The following is a 13,722-nucleotide window of genomic DNA, read 5'->3' as shown; positions in this document are numbered from 1 at the left end:
TAATAGTAACACTTTTAGTGCCCTTGGAATCTACAGTTTTGTTTGAGGGCACATCAAAAGTCAGCGGAACCTCGTCCATGTTTCCTATTTGCGCAAATGTTCAAAATTTTCTCGTTTACTTGCGTTAATGACGAATCGATGAAATTCAATCATTTTTTTTCATATTCAGCTGGCATCTTTTGTGATATTTTTGTTTTAGTCTGCATACAAAGCTGGTTTCTCTTCATGAATCTTGAACGCCATGATGTTGATCCACTAAAGTTGGCGATCCCTCCGTTAGTGGCTATCGCTTTCGCTTGATGAATAATCATTTTTGCAGACACTGAAAGTCCTGCTTTTCTGTGGTCTAAAATCCAAGTATTTAGTTCTGCCTCAAGTTCTGGCCATTTTGCAGTTCCACTTCGTAGGTTATATTTACTGTGAGTTGCTTTTTTTAGATCCTCTTCCTGATTCCGCCAAGTTCTTATCATTTTCTCAGTTTGGGTGGTCTGAAATGCCTCTCTGCAGCCCTGTTTCCATGTTCTTTAGCATACGCAATCACACATAACTTGTATGCAATATTGTAACAATGCCGACGTTTTTCAGTCATAATTTGCCAAGAAATTTAGAGAAAATTTAACGGCAGAAATTTATCACCATTCACAACTGCGACAACAATTGCAAAGTTTAAACGAACAGGACACAGCTGTGATCGTCGATGACAGCACATGCCCATCCACTGAACTCTATGTCAGTGTTTCTCAAATTGTGGTACGTGTACCCCCCCCCCCCAGGAAATTTTAAATTTCATATTTAATCTTCTTTACTGAAAAAAAATGTTGCTTTATGAATTAGTTCAGATAAAATATATATATATATATATCACACCTGGATGGATATCTAAATGCACAGAACAGAAAAATAGTGAATGGTTAGAAGAATAAATATTCTTCAATATTGTGCCATTTCTCCTAACTATTCATAAATATTTTATTCACTCTAATAACTATTCTAACTATTAAGAGAATAGCTGATTCTCGTAGACAGGCTTATACGTTGGTTATGCATTACTAAATCACTTAAGGAATTGAACAATGTAGTTACGAATATAAATTAAATTGCACTTTAATAAGTATTTCCGATATTTTGGCAACGTCACATTGCCATTTTCAAAAGGAACTTACAAAAAAAGGCACGTGCACGTAGGCAATACAACACAGTAACTGAGAATGAAGAGATGAAGCTATTGTTCTCCTAAAAGTCCTGATGGTGTCCTCTAGCAGGACAAGTAGGTGTTCTCGGCCGTTGGGCTGAAGGTCTGCTGATGTAAGCCTCCCAAATTTGAGGCAGTCGCATACAACCAAATTTGTTGAGGTTTGGAGAGTTTCTTAGGGCTGAGGCTGATTCCATAAATAGTCTTTCGAATTTGCATTTGCTACGGTATATTACTGTAGCTTTCTTCCACTGTATTCTGTGGCGTGTATCCAGAGCATGGTCTGCAAGACCAGAATGGCTGTACTTGTGAAAACAGATGTAGTCCTTGTGTTCAGAAATTCTGATATTCGCTGTCCTGCCAAAGTAAGACAGTTTACAACTGCAAGGGACCTGATATACACCAGGTAGGTCTAGGGGAAGTTTCAATGGGACTTTTAGGAGAACAATAGCTTCATCTCTTCATTCTCAGTTACTGTGTTGTATTGCCTACGTGCACATGCCTTTTTTTGTAAGTTCCTTTTGAAAATCGCAACGTGACCTTGCCAAAATATTGGAAATATTTATTAAAGTGAAATTTAATTTATATTCGTAACTACGTTGTTCAATTCCTTAAGTGATTTAGTAATAGAATAGTTAATAGGAATATGTAAATAGTTAACTGTAAATATTAGTTGTATATAACTATTCTCCCTAATCATCCTATCCCAGTTCTGTAACAATTAATATTCCCTCTACAGAGCCTGTAGTAAGAAAGAATATGAATAACTTTATACAGAATAAAATTTTTTTATTTTTATTCCATATAAAGAAACTTGTATAAAAATAGTAATTTAGTCTTATATAATTTTATTTAGTATTATGAAATTTCATTGTTTAAATTTTTATAGTTGCTTAGTTTGAATTTTGGATGTGAACAACTAACCATTGGCTGGACAAAAGTAAAACAAAAAATAAGCTAAATGTGAAACGGCCAACTTCAGTATATCTGCTATGTAGCACGGTGCTCCCCCCCCTTCCACCGTAAAGTTACGAGAGTTTTGAGAAGATTCCGCGAGTGGCGTTAAGTGCAGCGAGACGTAAGGAACGTATGATGCATGCGCGGATGATGACAGAGAGAAACGGCGCGTGGTTTAAAAGCAGAGGTATCGCGCCGAACCAGGCTTTTTTTTTTTAGATGTTTTCCTGCTGCTGATTCTGGTGCCACGGACGTCCGACTGGTATGGAGCCACCACGTGGGTGTCCTTTGTTCATGGAAGGTACGACCGCATGACAAAGAGAAATTACCAGTCAGAGACAAAAAGCCCAGCAAATCCAAATGGTGGAAAACTACTGAATAAATCTATTCAAAGTATAAAGAGAGATCTTGTAGAAGTCCTATGGAAGTGAAGAAACGCAACCATTCAAGGCAATAGTCTGATGTAAGATCTGAAGTGGCCTAAGTAGAAAATGCAGCAAACTGGTAAGGTGAACTTTATGTCGACTACTTAGAGAATTAAATGAGAAGATTTGAATTGTGTGCTAAGAGACATTCCTTGAACTGTAGCTGATTGATTTTGAAAGAGAATATGTTAATGACTCGTAAATGTGTTTGTAAGAAAATTAATTACGTTTTGTTCAGGTTTAAGAAAGAGATAAATGTGTTAATTGAATAGGACTGTTAAGGGGAAATCTTGAATGGAATTTTATGTATAATTAAGAGAGAGATGAGACTAAGTGACTAAACCTTAAGATTTAGTATTCTGAGATATGATTTTTTTTTGAAGAATGTTTAACTATGTGTACGAGAGTTTAATGATATATGTAAAGTTTTAATTAAATGATCGACTAAGCCTTTCTAAATGTACTGTATGATTTATCAGTGAAATTAAAATGTTTTGTTTTATTATGAATTTTGTCTTGCCTGTATCTAGAATTACTGCACTTGCTCATAAAATACAACGAACCACACAAAGGCGGGAAACAGTTTAAGTTAAGGTCACGATTGCAAGTCATAAATTTTTATGCTGTGAAGAGCGAATGCTGACTGGTTTCTAACTCCTTGGTCATATTTTAGTATATCCTAGGATTCAGAGTGGAGCAGCTCATACAAATAAATTTTCTCTGAGTTTGAAGAGGGAGATAGAACCAGAGTTGAGACAAAGAAATTGGCATCCGCCATTTGCAATTCTTTGTCTCACAAGACCTCAGTTTCACTCTTATCAGAGATATGTCCAGAAGAGTAATTTAGAGATAAGAAGGGTACATTAAAGGAAAAAGTAGACACGACACTTGCTCTACAACTCTGTCTTCACATTCAATCACCAACTGACTGTAACTATACTAACACCATCTACCACCACTCGTATTTCCACAGACAATCACAAACATCCATGTCGGGATTCGAACCCTCAGCCTTTTGGCTGGAGAGCAGATACGCTATCAACTCAGCCAACCAGGCCAGTTATTTCTTAGATTTTTTTAAAATATGTCTTAAATATTTTTTTAAATATTTCTTATATGGGAAATATTTCTTTTTTTTTTTCACATATATCCACGATGAATAACTTTATACTGAATAAATATTTTTAAAAAGCTAAATATAATCGATATATTAAATAATATATAAAATATTTCTTAAATTTTTTTAAAGATATTTCTTAATTTTTAAAATATTTCTTAAATTTTAAAAAAATATTTCTTAAATTAAAAAAAAAAAATTTTTTTTCCACATATATCTGTGATGAATTTTCGTGTGATTAATTGTCGCCGATGAACTGTCCGGACACAGCCTACTGGAGAATTGAAAAAATTATGTTTGGTCTCTAGAACAGAATTTTCAGATTATCTGACCTTTAGGCTATTTAAAGTACTAATATATCATATGTTTACAACCTTCAATAGGTGAGCTGCAAGTAAAAAAAAAAATAATTAAGCATGATAGGGCAAAAATACTCTTCCCATGTGATATATGTGATAATTGTCTTTGCCAAGAAAAATTGACTGCATTCAAGTTTTTTTCTTTAAAAAATTAAAAAAAAAAAAGCTTTCTCCTTAAGTCTATATTAGGTATTCATATTAAGAAATTGTTTCATGAAATTATACTTACCTAAATTCACCAGTAATGTATTTATCCCTATCTTTGAAAACAAGAATTGATGTCTTGTAAATCTGTAAATATGAAGGACATTTCAATAATCAAATTTTAAGTTATAGAAAATCTTAAGTCTAAGAATTAACATCACGTTCAAAACATGCCGAGTGGATGACACCCTTTCTTGACATGCTCAGCATACTATATGAAATGTAGGAAGCTAGGATTTTGTTCATTTCAGAATCCAGCAATAAAGTTGTTCTGCAGGCCAACTACTAGACAGGACATGGGATTACACCTGATAATAATGCATCAAGAGACTTCCCAATCAGCAAGCAAATAATCCTGCTGTTATTTATACTGCTAGATGATTGTGTGTGTGTGTGTGTGTGTGTGTGAGAGAGAGAGTCCAAATATAACAGTATGCAATGAGCACTGTTAAGGTCACACAGATAGGAGACTGGCTACTCACTGTGTGGGAGCATGTTGTTTACTTAACAGCAAGTTTACTTAACTCTTCCTCCACACCAACAATGAAAGACAAAACCAATCAGTTTTGGTGTAGATCACAACAAAATCTTCCACTAAAAACAATCCAACCAAAAAAAAAAAAAAAAAAATAGCAACCTGCAAATATCAATACTTCTTTCAAAAAACTTCCATATCCACTTTACCAATATTTGCGGCCTTAAGAGCAACAAATTATGCACATCACCTAGCACTTTGTCATCCCAACCAAACTTATTATTATTCTATCAACAACTACTATTCATCTGAATTGTCTACTTAAATAAATAAATAAAAAAAAAAAAAAAAAGGTGCATGTGCATTCATCAGATTGATATGTCAAAGAATACAAAACCTTACCCCCCCCATTCCCCTTCAGTTCAAAATTTCCTTATCAAACTTTGTTCGCTATGACCTCTTTAACAACCCACAGGTGAACTACACAAACATTGAGGTCAACATCCTCAGGATATCAACAAATAAAGGCCATGAGGCCAGAGTTGTACATTTCATACTGTGAGGAGCAGGCTAAGGATTTTTTCCCCCCTATTTTTGTTGATTTTATAATTTTTTTGTATTTTTCAAAACTTATTTTTTATGTGGTCCAGAAAACTACTCTACAGACCAAGCATGGAACTTCACACCACTTCAGGCCTCCAATAGCAGGGCAGTGTTCTCGCACCAAGCGATGATATTCATTATCCACTTAAAGACAATCACAAACATCCATGTTCACAGTGCAATTCCAACCCACAGCCTGTTGGTTGGAGAGCAGACACTCTATCCACTTGGTCAACCAGGCTGGCAGATGCTTTGGCCATAAAACCAAAACAAACCAGACAATCCCTACCATCCTGCTAACACTCTTGGTAAATCCGATTACAACCTCATTCAAGTTTCCCTCACTATGGAGCAACATTCACCCAACCACTTTTGGTCTCATGTCATTTGACATTATAGGGATGCTAAACAGGATGACCTCCATGACTTCTCTTTTCCATGGTCTAATTAATGTGCTGTTCTCCTGATCAAAATAACTGTTCAGTCAATAACAGAAACAATTCTTACTGGAATGAAAACTTTCATCATCTGAAATGGTTCTAGGAAAACATCCTATCTTCACACTCAGTCCACACTACTGCCTACATCTGTCAAAATAATAAATAAAATAAAATAAAAATATGTAGAAAACTTGCCTCCTGCTCAAATGGTAGCTGAGTTTTCTGCTAAAGCTATTAGGTATTTCCCTTCTGTAATTCTATCTTTCACATCTGAATGGCATCAGTAAAATCACCAAAAGATAAGGCTGACTGACCATCAGACTCACTCAATTCTTGTACAGATGAACTGGAAGAATCACCTTGTGCTGTTGCCAGGTTACTAAATGCTTCCTATGATCCTTTGCTGGAGAGATACTGAAAAATCCTCATTGCTCAGGATGCCAATGGGTCTCCTAGTGCATGTGATGTCACCCAACTGTGTCCAGGATTTGTGCTGCTCCAGAAATATATTTCTCTATTGCCTATTCAAGATGAGTATGACATCTACCTATCCATCTATATGGACACTGACCTATCAGCTTATTCTTAAGAGGAGAGATGGAAATCTTTCACTAGATTGCCGCTCTTGCTTCACTCCTCTCTAAAATAATTTCAAGTATCTGGCAATGGCTTCTTCACCAGCTGGAGGTCTACTAATTGATTAGTAATCACTAATATGGATTCTTCTATTATCGTTCTGTAGAAGATCCTCCATTCTGGTCACCATTCACCACCTCCCTCATAAAATACCCTCACCAGCTTCTTGTACTGTTTGTGAGCTTGTGGGTTACCATTCTCTTTATATACCCTCCACAAATGATACTACTCATTCAATCCCCCCCCCCCCCCCCGATTAAACCTCATGACTTTGGATATATAGTCTGATATTGCTTCCTCCGGATATTCCTTGAATATCTTCCATGCAATGCTAACATCCTTCCCTCTCAGGTTTTTATGCGATGGCACTGCTTAAAGCTTCCTTCATAGCTTGTCATAAATAATCACTTGCCTTGTAGTTCCAGATATATCCCTTCTTGAAAAAAAATTCCACATTTTGCAATTTCTGAAGTGTGGAATTTTCTTTTCCATGTTCTAATTAATGATCTGCATGATCACTCTTCCCAATCAGAGGCTATACAGACACCTCTGTTATGGATAGCTTGTCTGATCCTATGACCAGATCCTCTCTATCACATGTTGCTTCAAGTGATCTCTCAGTAGGTGTATAAATTCCACTTGTTTCCTGCCATGTGATCTTTCCTCCTTCCAATCTATGTCTCCATAGTTGAAGTTCCCCTATAACAATTACTCAAACCTGCACTCTCATATTAATTTACTGATACATGTATTCCATATCATCCCTGGAACCTTCTGGCCTATAAATCTCAAACAGACTACGTCAAAATACTGTCTCCTCAATCCTATCTTCTCTATTCTTCCAGAAAATACCAAGACTTTCAAATTTTTGACTATTTAGACTTATTACCTTTCACATTTTATACCTACAATTACATCACCTGCTGTCAGCCAAGTCTCACTAATACCTATAACTTCTGGCAAGGTTCCACTAACCAATGCCAAAAACTCTTCCCTCTTGTTCCTGATACTTCTGGCATTAGTATTTAGAAACTGTATCATCCCCTTAGGCCCCCAACCTTTTACATTCTGAACTGACTGTTCATTCAGTAACTTGAAAGACTATATTTGCATTTATTTGGTCATTCTTGCACTCACTTGCACTTCCCCCCCCCTGCTCCACACACTCATCTGCATCCTCCCTAACTGTTTTAGTTTTTTCTGGCTTTGCACTTCTGCACTCTTGGTAAACAAAGCTCTCTAGACACATAACTCTGAATCCAATTAAGTGAAGTCTATCAGCATTACATAAATCTTTTCATCTGCCAAATCCAGGTGATTTGGCAGATGAAACTCTACATCATTTCTTCTACACAACTTGCATATATAAATATGCAAGTTGTGCAGAAGAAATGATACTTACAATCTCCACCTTCTCGCTCTCATTTTTCATTTTTCTTCCAATAACTCCAGATCCTCCCTCATACAATACTTATCACCTCTCAGGTCATTAGTGCCAGCCAAAACAATTCTTTCACTTTACCTTTTTGCATCCTGGCAGAATCACTAATATCAATTTTCACACCAGGGAAACAGATTTTGTCACGCTTTCATTGTACTCATCTGATCATGGAATCTCTGCACAAAATTTTCTTCTCATCCTGTTTCTCTTGTTTATTTATACGATCATGTTTCTCACCTTGGAGCTTTAGCTTTTTTCTCTACTCGTATCTGCCAATCTCTTGAAGTTTCTGCAGTCTTTCAATTTTGCACTTTGTCCTGTGAAGGACAAGGACTACACATAAGTGCACTATTTCCTTATTGAGGTCCTCTACATTCTCCTGAGCTTCCACTGCTGCACATTCAACATTAATTTCGATATTAACATTTTCCAGTCTACTGTCAAATACTGTCTACTCTATTATCAATTCTTTATTATCTCCATCCAACTAACACTCACTCTCAAAACACTTACACACTCACTCACTAGTTTCACTCTCCTTGCAAAAATCCCACCACTTTTGCAATGAATACATCTCATATATCACTGAAGAAAATCACATAAATTCAATTCACCCAACAAGGATATTTTGGCCACCATTGTTCAATCATGGACTAGTGCCTCAATGACAATACTTTAAACAAATATGCAAAGTTTTACTTAAATCTATATAACTCAGTCCATCACACACTTACAAAAAACAAAATCACTACAATGAATCAATATTAACTAAAAAATGACATCTTTCAGCAGCATTAATGACACACTACATATACCAAGTGCCACTGCATGGCTAGATGATTAAACATACAACCATTTAGCAGTTCCTATCACTTAAGTGCCTTAGCTGCTTTTTATAAAAGCATCTTTAAAATTAAATTGGAATTGATAGCCAATGAGAGAAATTTTTCATATAATACAGCAATTGTTTTAGAATAGTTTGGATGATGATTTTTTGGTCATACCCTGTATGGAAATCTAAAACCAGTTCTGAGAAGAAAGGGAGGGGGGAGGAGATAGACTAAATAAAATAGGTTATTTGGTAATGCAATTGGCCATTACATTAATGGTAATCTTGAACATGGTAATGCACAACTGCATGGATGCAGTTGTGCATTACCATGTCTTCATGCAGAAAAATATATTCATTTTACTACTGCCTTTTTAAGTGTAGAAATTGTCATCAAAGCTATAATTAAACCTCAAGAAATATTAGAACACTTACAGAGAATATTTTTGCTACTGCTCTTACGTTAAATTAATACAATGGTTAAAACATAATTACCTTATATTTTCAAGAAAATTTCATAAATATGAATTTAAGATTTACAATTTAAAAAAAAAAAAAAAAAAAAAAAACTTACTTGTTCATATTTCTTAATATATTTGTACACCTAGTATTTTAGATATGTGATATATTTTCATTTATTCTGAAAGGCAATATCATGCATATATTTGATTTTTATTTGGTTGTAGTTTTTAGTTAACATAAAGATTATACAACAATAAACTTAGCTGTTCTAGACTTCACCCAAAGATTGCATATAATTATGCTACACATGCATAAGTTAAGATTATGCAATCTTAAACCACATACCAAACTCACTGCAAGTTTTGTGCTGTTTTGTCCACAAAATGTCGATGGTACTATATGCTTTACTGGTTTTGTTTCTTTTTATTCTTTAATTTTAGTTTTTCCAAATTTTAGGTTGGTTCCATTCATCATCTTCCTTTTTTACTGTTTATATTCATGTTTCATTTTTGGCTATTCAATGTACATATTTAAATTCACATAACTGAGTTTCATTATCAATGCCTTTCTCATATTATAAATTTCAACCAATTCATCAAGTTCAACTCCAAATATCTTATCATCCCTACCTTTGGAAATAGCACTACCAGGTATGTCCTTTTTAACTACTTTTAATAATTCTATACTAAATGTAAATTTGTCTATCATTAGTAAACAAACTTCATCCATCACCAAATAAGCTTTGCTATTTCCATAATTAAAATAACACGTTTAATCAAAAACTGAATAAGAATATAAATGAAAGCCAGCTAAAATCAATAAACAGATGAAATATTAATCAGTTCTAAAATATGACTATTAAAATATCTAAATGTAAATTTATTTACAACATTTACAGATTATATACAGAATAAAGGCTACCAGTAAAAGAGCCTGTAAAATTCTAACATAATCATGATTTACTTAGTATGTCCATTTTTTACAGTATTACTTGAATTAAGTGCAAATTTCATAAATATGAATTTAAGTTTTACAATTTTTTTTATTAAAAAAAAACTTATTTGTTTATATTTCATAATATATTTGTACACCTATTATCTGAAATTGTCAAGTGGATAAGCAGTGCTGATGCAAAAGGAAACGTAAATGCATTTTAAATAGTTAACTTGCTTACCTTAATACTGTAAACTTTTAGGGAGTCACATATTAATACTGTGTATATATAATATTTTGTTTTATTATGGCAATTTTTTCATAAATTACTGCAACAAGTAATTGCTATACCAATGATAGCTATGTTGTAACTTGAGTTTCACCTTGAATCTTGGTAATAGGCACACATAATAGTTGCTCGTTTTGGAGTAGCCATTGCTTGGAAATGAGAACACCAGCAAGGGGGGAAAAAAGCAGAAAAACTGCCAAGTTGAATTCCATGATCTCAGAAAAATTTTAAATGGATCTCTTTCAAGAGAGCCTCTGTAGCTCAGACAGTTTTCACAATGTCCTTTAGTTGAAAAGATGGAAAGGCCCGAGTTCCAATCCCATCTAGGACATGAAAAACCTTGTTCAGGGTTTTTCAACTGAAGGTGAGTAAGCCAGTTTCATATGGATGTAGCAGGATTTTTCTTCTTGCAAAACAGGCAATCCAGCCAGAACAGATGCAACGGACAGCCTCAATACACTATGCAGATAAGATTAACCACTATCAAAGCATTGATAAGGTTTCAAAATAAGGCAAGTTACTTGTCTGTGACAGGCTATTGGCCCGACACACAAGTGAAAATGGGATCTTTTTCAACTCTCAAGGAAGAACTGTGAAATTCACACTGAGGACATATATGTTTGACTTTAACATATCAGTGAGGATGCTGTATGTTCAAAATAATTGGAAGCAATTATTTTGAATCTAGTGAATGATTTGGAAACCTGTGGAAACTACTTTTTTGCTATACCCTCAAATGGAGAGCAAAAGTTAATCAATTACAGTATGGAGAGCATGCGAGCAAGGCAATTACCTGCACTTGAAGAAAGGGAAGAGGGCAAACTGGAAACCTTACTCTGCAAATGAAATAAGTCAATGGCCACTTCATGCCTTCATTAAGAAAGACAGGTGATGAACTATATAGCAAAGACATGCTTTAGTTACAGCATGCTATTTAAATACCAATATCATAAACTTGAGAATTATCATTAGACTAAATAGGGTTACATGCAGTTAATTAAAACTCATATGGATTATATACATCACAATACGGTTTCAATATTCATGAAGTAAGCTCCTTAAACATTAAACAGAATTCAGATTCAGATTCAAGTATATAATGGAAAATACACAGATTCAAGTACATATTGAAAAATACTCAAAATATCTGAATACTATTCAAGTGGAAGGCAGAAAATGCATATGATTACAATTCTGACATTTGTGTATACTGTTATGTTTGTGCAGGAGAAGCCAACATCACCATGAAGTATATACCACATACTTCATCAGGTGGGTTTGCTAACATTTTGGATGACTCTTTGAAAGCTCTAGCACAGGACTGTGGTCAACGTATACCATTTTAGTATGTTGCCATAGCACTTGGTGTTCAGTTTCTGTTAAATGTGCTGCTAGGTCCAAATTTATGTTTCATTTTGTTTTTTTCTCTGTGCCCTCGATGTGTTCTAACATGCATATCTCTCCTGACTAGCCTGTCTATCCTACATAACAAATTCTACACATGCAAGTGATCTTATATAACTCAGGTTACTTGAATGGTGAGCTGGGCAGTTTCAGAGGTCTAAGGAGACTCAAAATATTGTTTAGAGAAAAGAAGCCTTTGTCAACGTAATGTCTTTAATTGTCTACAACAGTGGTTCTTAACTAGTGTTCCCTGAACTGGTTACAAGTGTTCAGCCGGTGAAAGATGTCATATGATGCTTTACTACGAAGCACGCCAATCTTATTTCAAAAATTAAAGATTATTTCAAGATTGTTGAACATGCAAGTTAAACAAGTAAAATATTTTGAAAAGACTTAAATTTCTGATAAGGCACAACTTGCATCATATAAGGTAGCTAAATTAATTGCTGTAAAATTAAAACCACACAATATAGTAGAGTCACACTATAGCATTTTATCAGCATGTTGTGAAATAGTAAACATTATGTTTGCCGACGAAGCAAACATGGAAATTATGAAAATTCCTCATTCAGAAGATACAATAGAAAATAAAATTAAAGATATGTCAGATGATACTGAGAAAACAGTTACCAATAAACTTTCCAAACAACTTTTGCTTTACAAATTGACGAGTCCGCTGACATTAGCGGTAAAGCTCATATACTAGGATTCGTTCGTCTCATTAATGAAAACAAAATAGTGAATCAATTTCTGTGCTGCAGAGAACTTACCGAACATACAACAGGACAAGATATTTTTGATTCTGTTACGTCATATTTAGAAAATTTTAAAATTCCATGGGAGCTGTAAGAATTTGTATGGATGGATATGAATATGAATTTGTATGCTCCATCAATGGTAGGGAGGCTCTACAAAAGGATTTGTTACCCTTTCAAAGAAAATAAAGTCAAATATTATATATACACACTGTTTTTTGTACAGAAAATCCCTAGTTTTAAAAACATTATCAGCAACATTAAAACCTGTACTAGACTAAGTTGTAAATACGGTAAATTACATCAAGTCAAGACCTTTGAAAGCATGCCCTTTTAAAAAACAGTGCATATCTATGGAAGCCATAGATATGACTTTGTCCGTGGATAACCATCTTATTTGCACACTGAAATAAGATGGTTATCCAGGGGCAAAGTACTATTCTGAATTTTAGAACTAAAGAATGAATTATTGACCTTTTTCAAAATGAAGGTACAGATGCTTTTGTAAAATGTCTTCAAAATGATATTTGGTGTGCTAAATTGGCATATTTAACTGATATTTTTAATTACTTAAATAGCGTTAATACAAGTATCCAAGGGAAAAATGAAAATATTTTGACATCCACTGACAAACTGTCAGCTTTTCAGAAAAAAAGTGTCTTTTTGGAAAAACTGCATATCAGAAAAAAATACAGTAGATACATTTCCTTCGATCCATAATAAAATGTCAAGGGAATTATTTCCATTATAACAGAACATTTAACAATATTGGAAGAAAAGATTTCAAGTTACTTTCCTTACTTAAATACACACAATTATGACTGGATACGAAATCTATTTGACACAGATAATACAAGTTGTGAATTTTCGTTACAAGAAGAAGAACAATTTAGTTACCTTGTCAACGGATCATACTCTAAAAATGAAATTCTCTGAAATAACTCTTGAGGAATTTTGGATTTTTGTCCGAGCTGAATACCCAGCTCTCTAAACAAGGGCACTGAAAATTTTGTTAATTTTCAATCATCATATTTGTGAGAGCTCGGTTTCTCAATATTAACCAATATAAAAAATAAAAAGTGTCAAAGACTTACTAATATAGACAAAAAGATGAAGGTAGCTATATCACATATTAGACCTGATATTGCTGAAATCTGCAAAAGCTGACAAGCTCAAGTATCGTATTAAAATAAGTTCCATT

At 34.2% G+C, this 13,722-nt stretch overlaps 1 protein-coding gene across 2 annotated transcripts in view; it reads right to left on the bottom strand.

Moving 5' to 3' along the window:
- Positions 1 to 13,722, bottom strand: part of RIOK1 (RIO kinase 1) — a 220,935-nt gene that overhangs the window by 94,966 nt on the left and 112,247 nt on the right. For both annotated transcript variants that reach the window (XM_090404720.1, XM_090404721.1), the window contains exon 8: positions 4,280 to 4,341. In XM_090404720.1, coding sequence (XP_090260846.1) covers positions 4,280 to 4,341 — 62 coding nt within the window. The remainder of the gene's footprint in view (positions 1 to 4,279; positions 4,342 to 13,722) is intronic.

The sequence above is a fragment of the Typopeltis vanoorti genome, chromosome 15 (assembly GCF_054136105.1).
Source record: "Typopeltis vanoorti isolate ZY-2024b chromosome 15, IOZ_Tvanoo_1.0, whole genome shotgun sequence".
NCBI lineage: Eukaryota > Metazoa > Arthropoda > Arachnida > Uropygi > Thelyphonidae > Typopeltis > Typopeltis vanoorti.
Note: the sequence above shows the minus strand (reverse complement) of the source record. Positions and strands in the feature narration are given on the sequence as shown.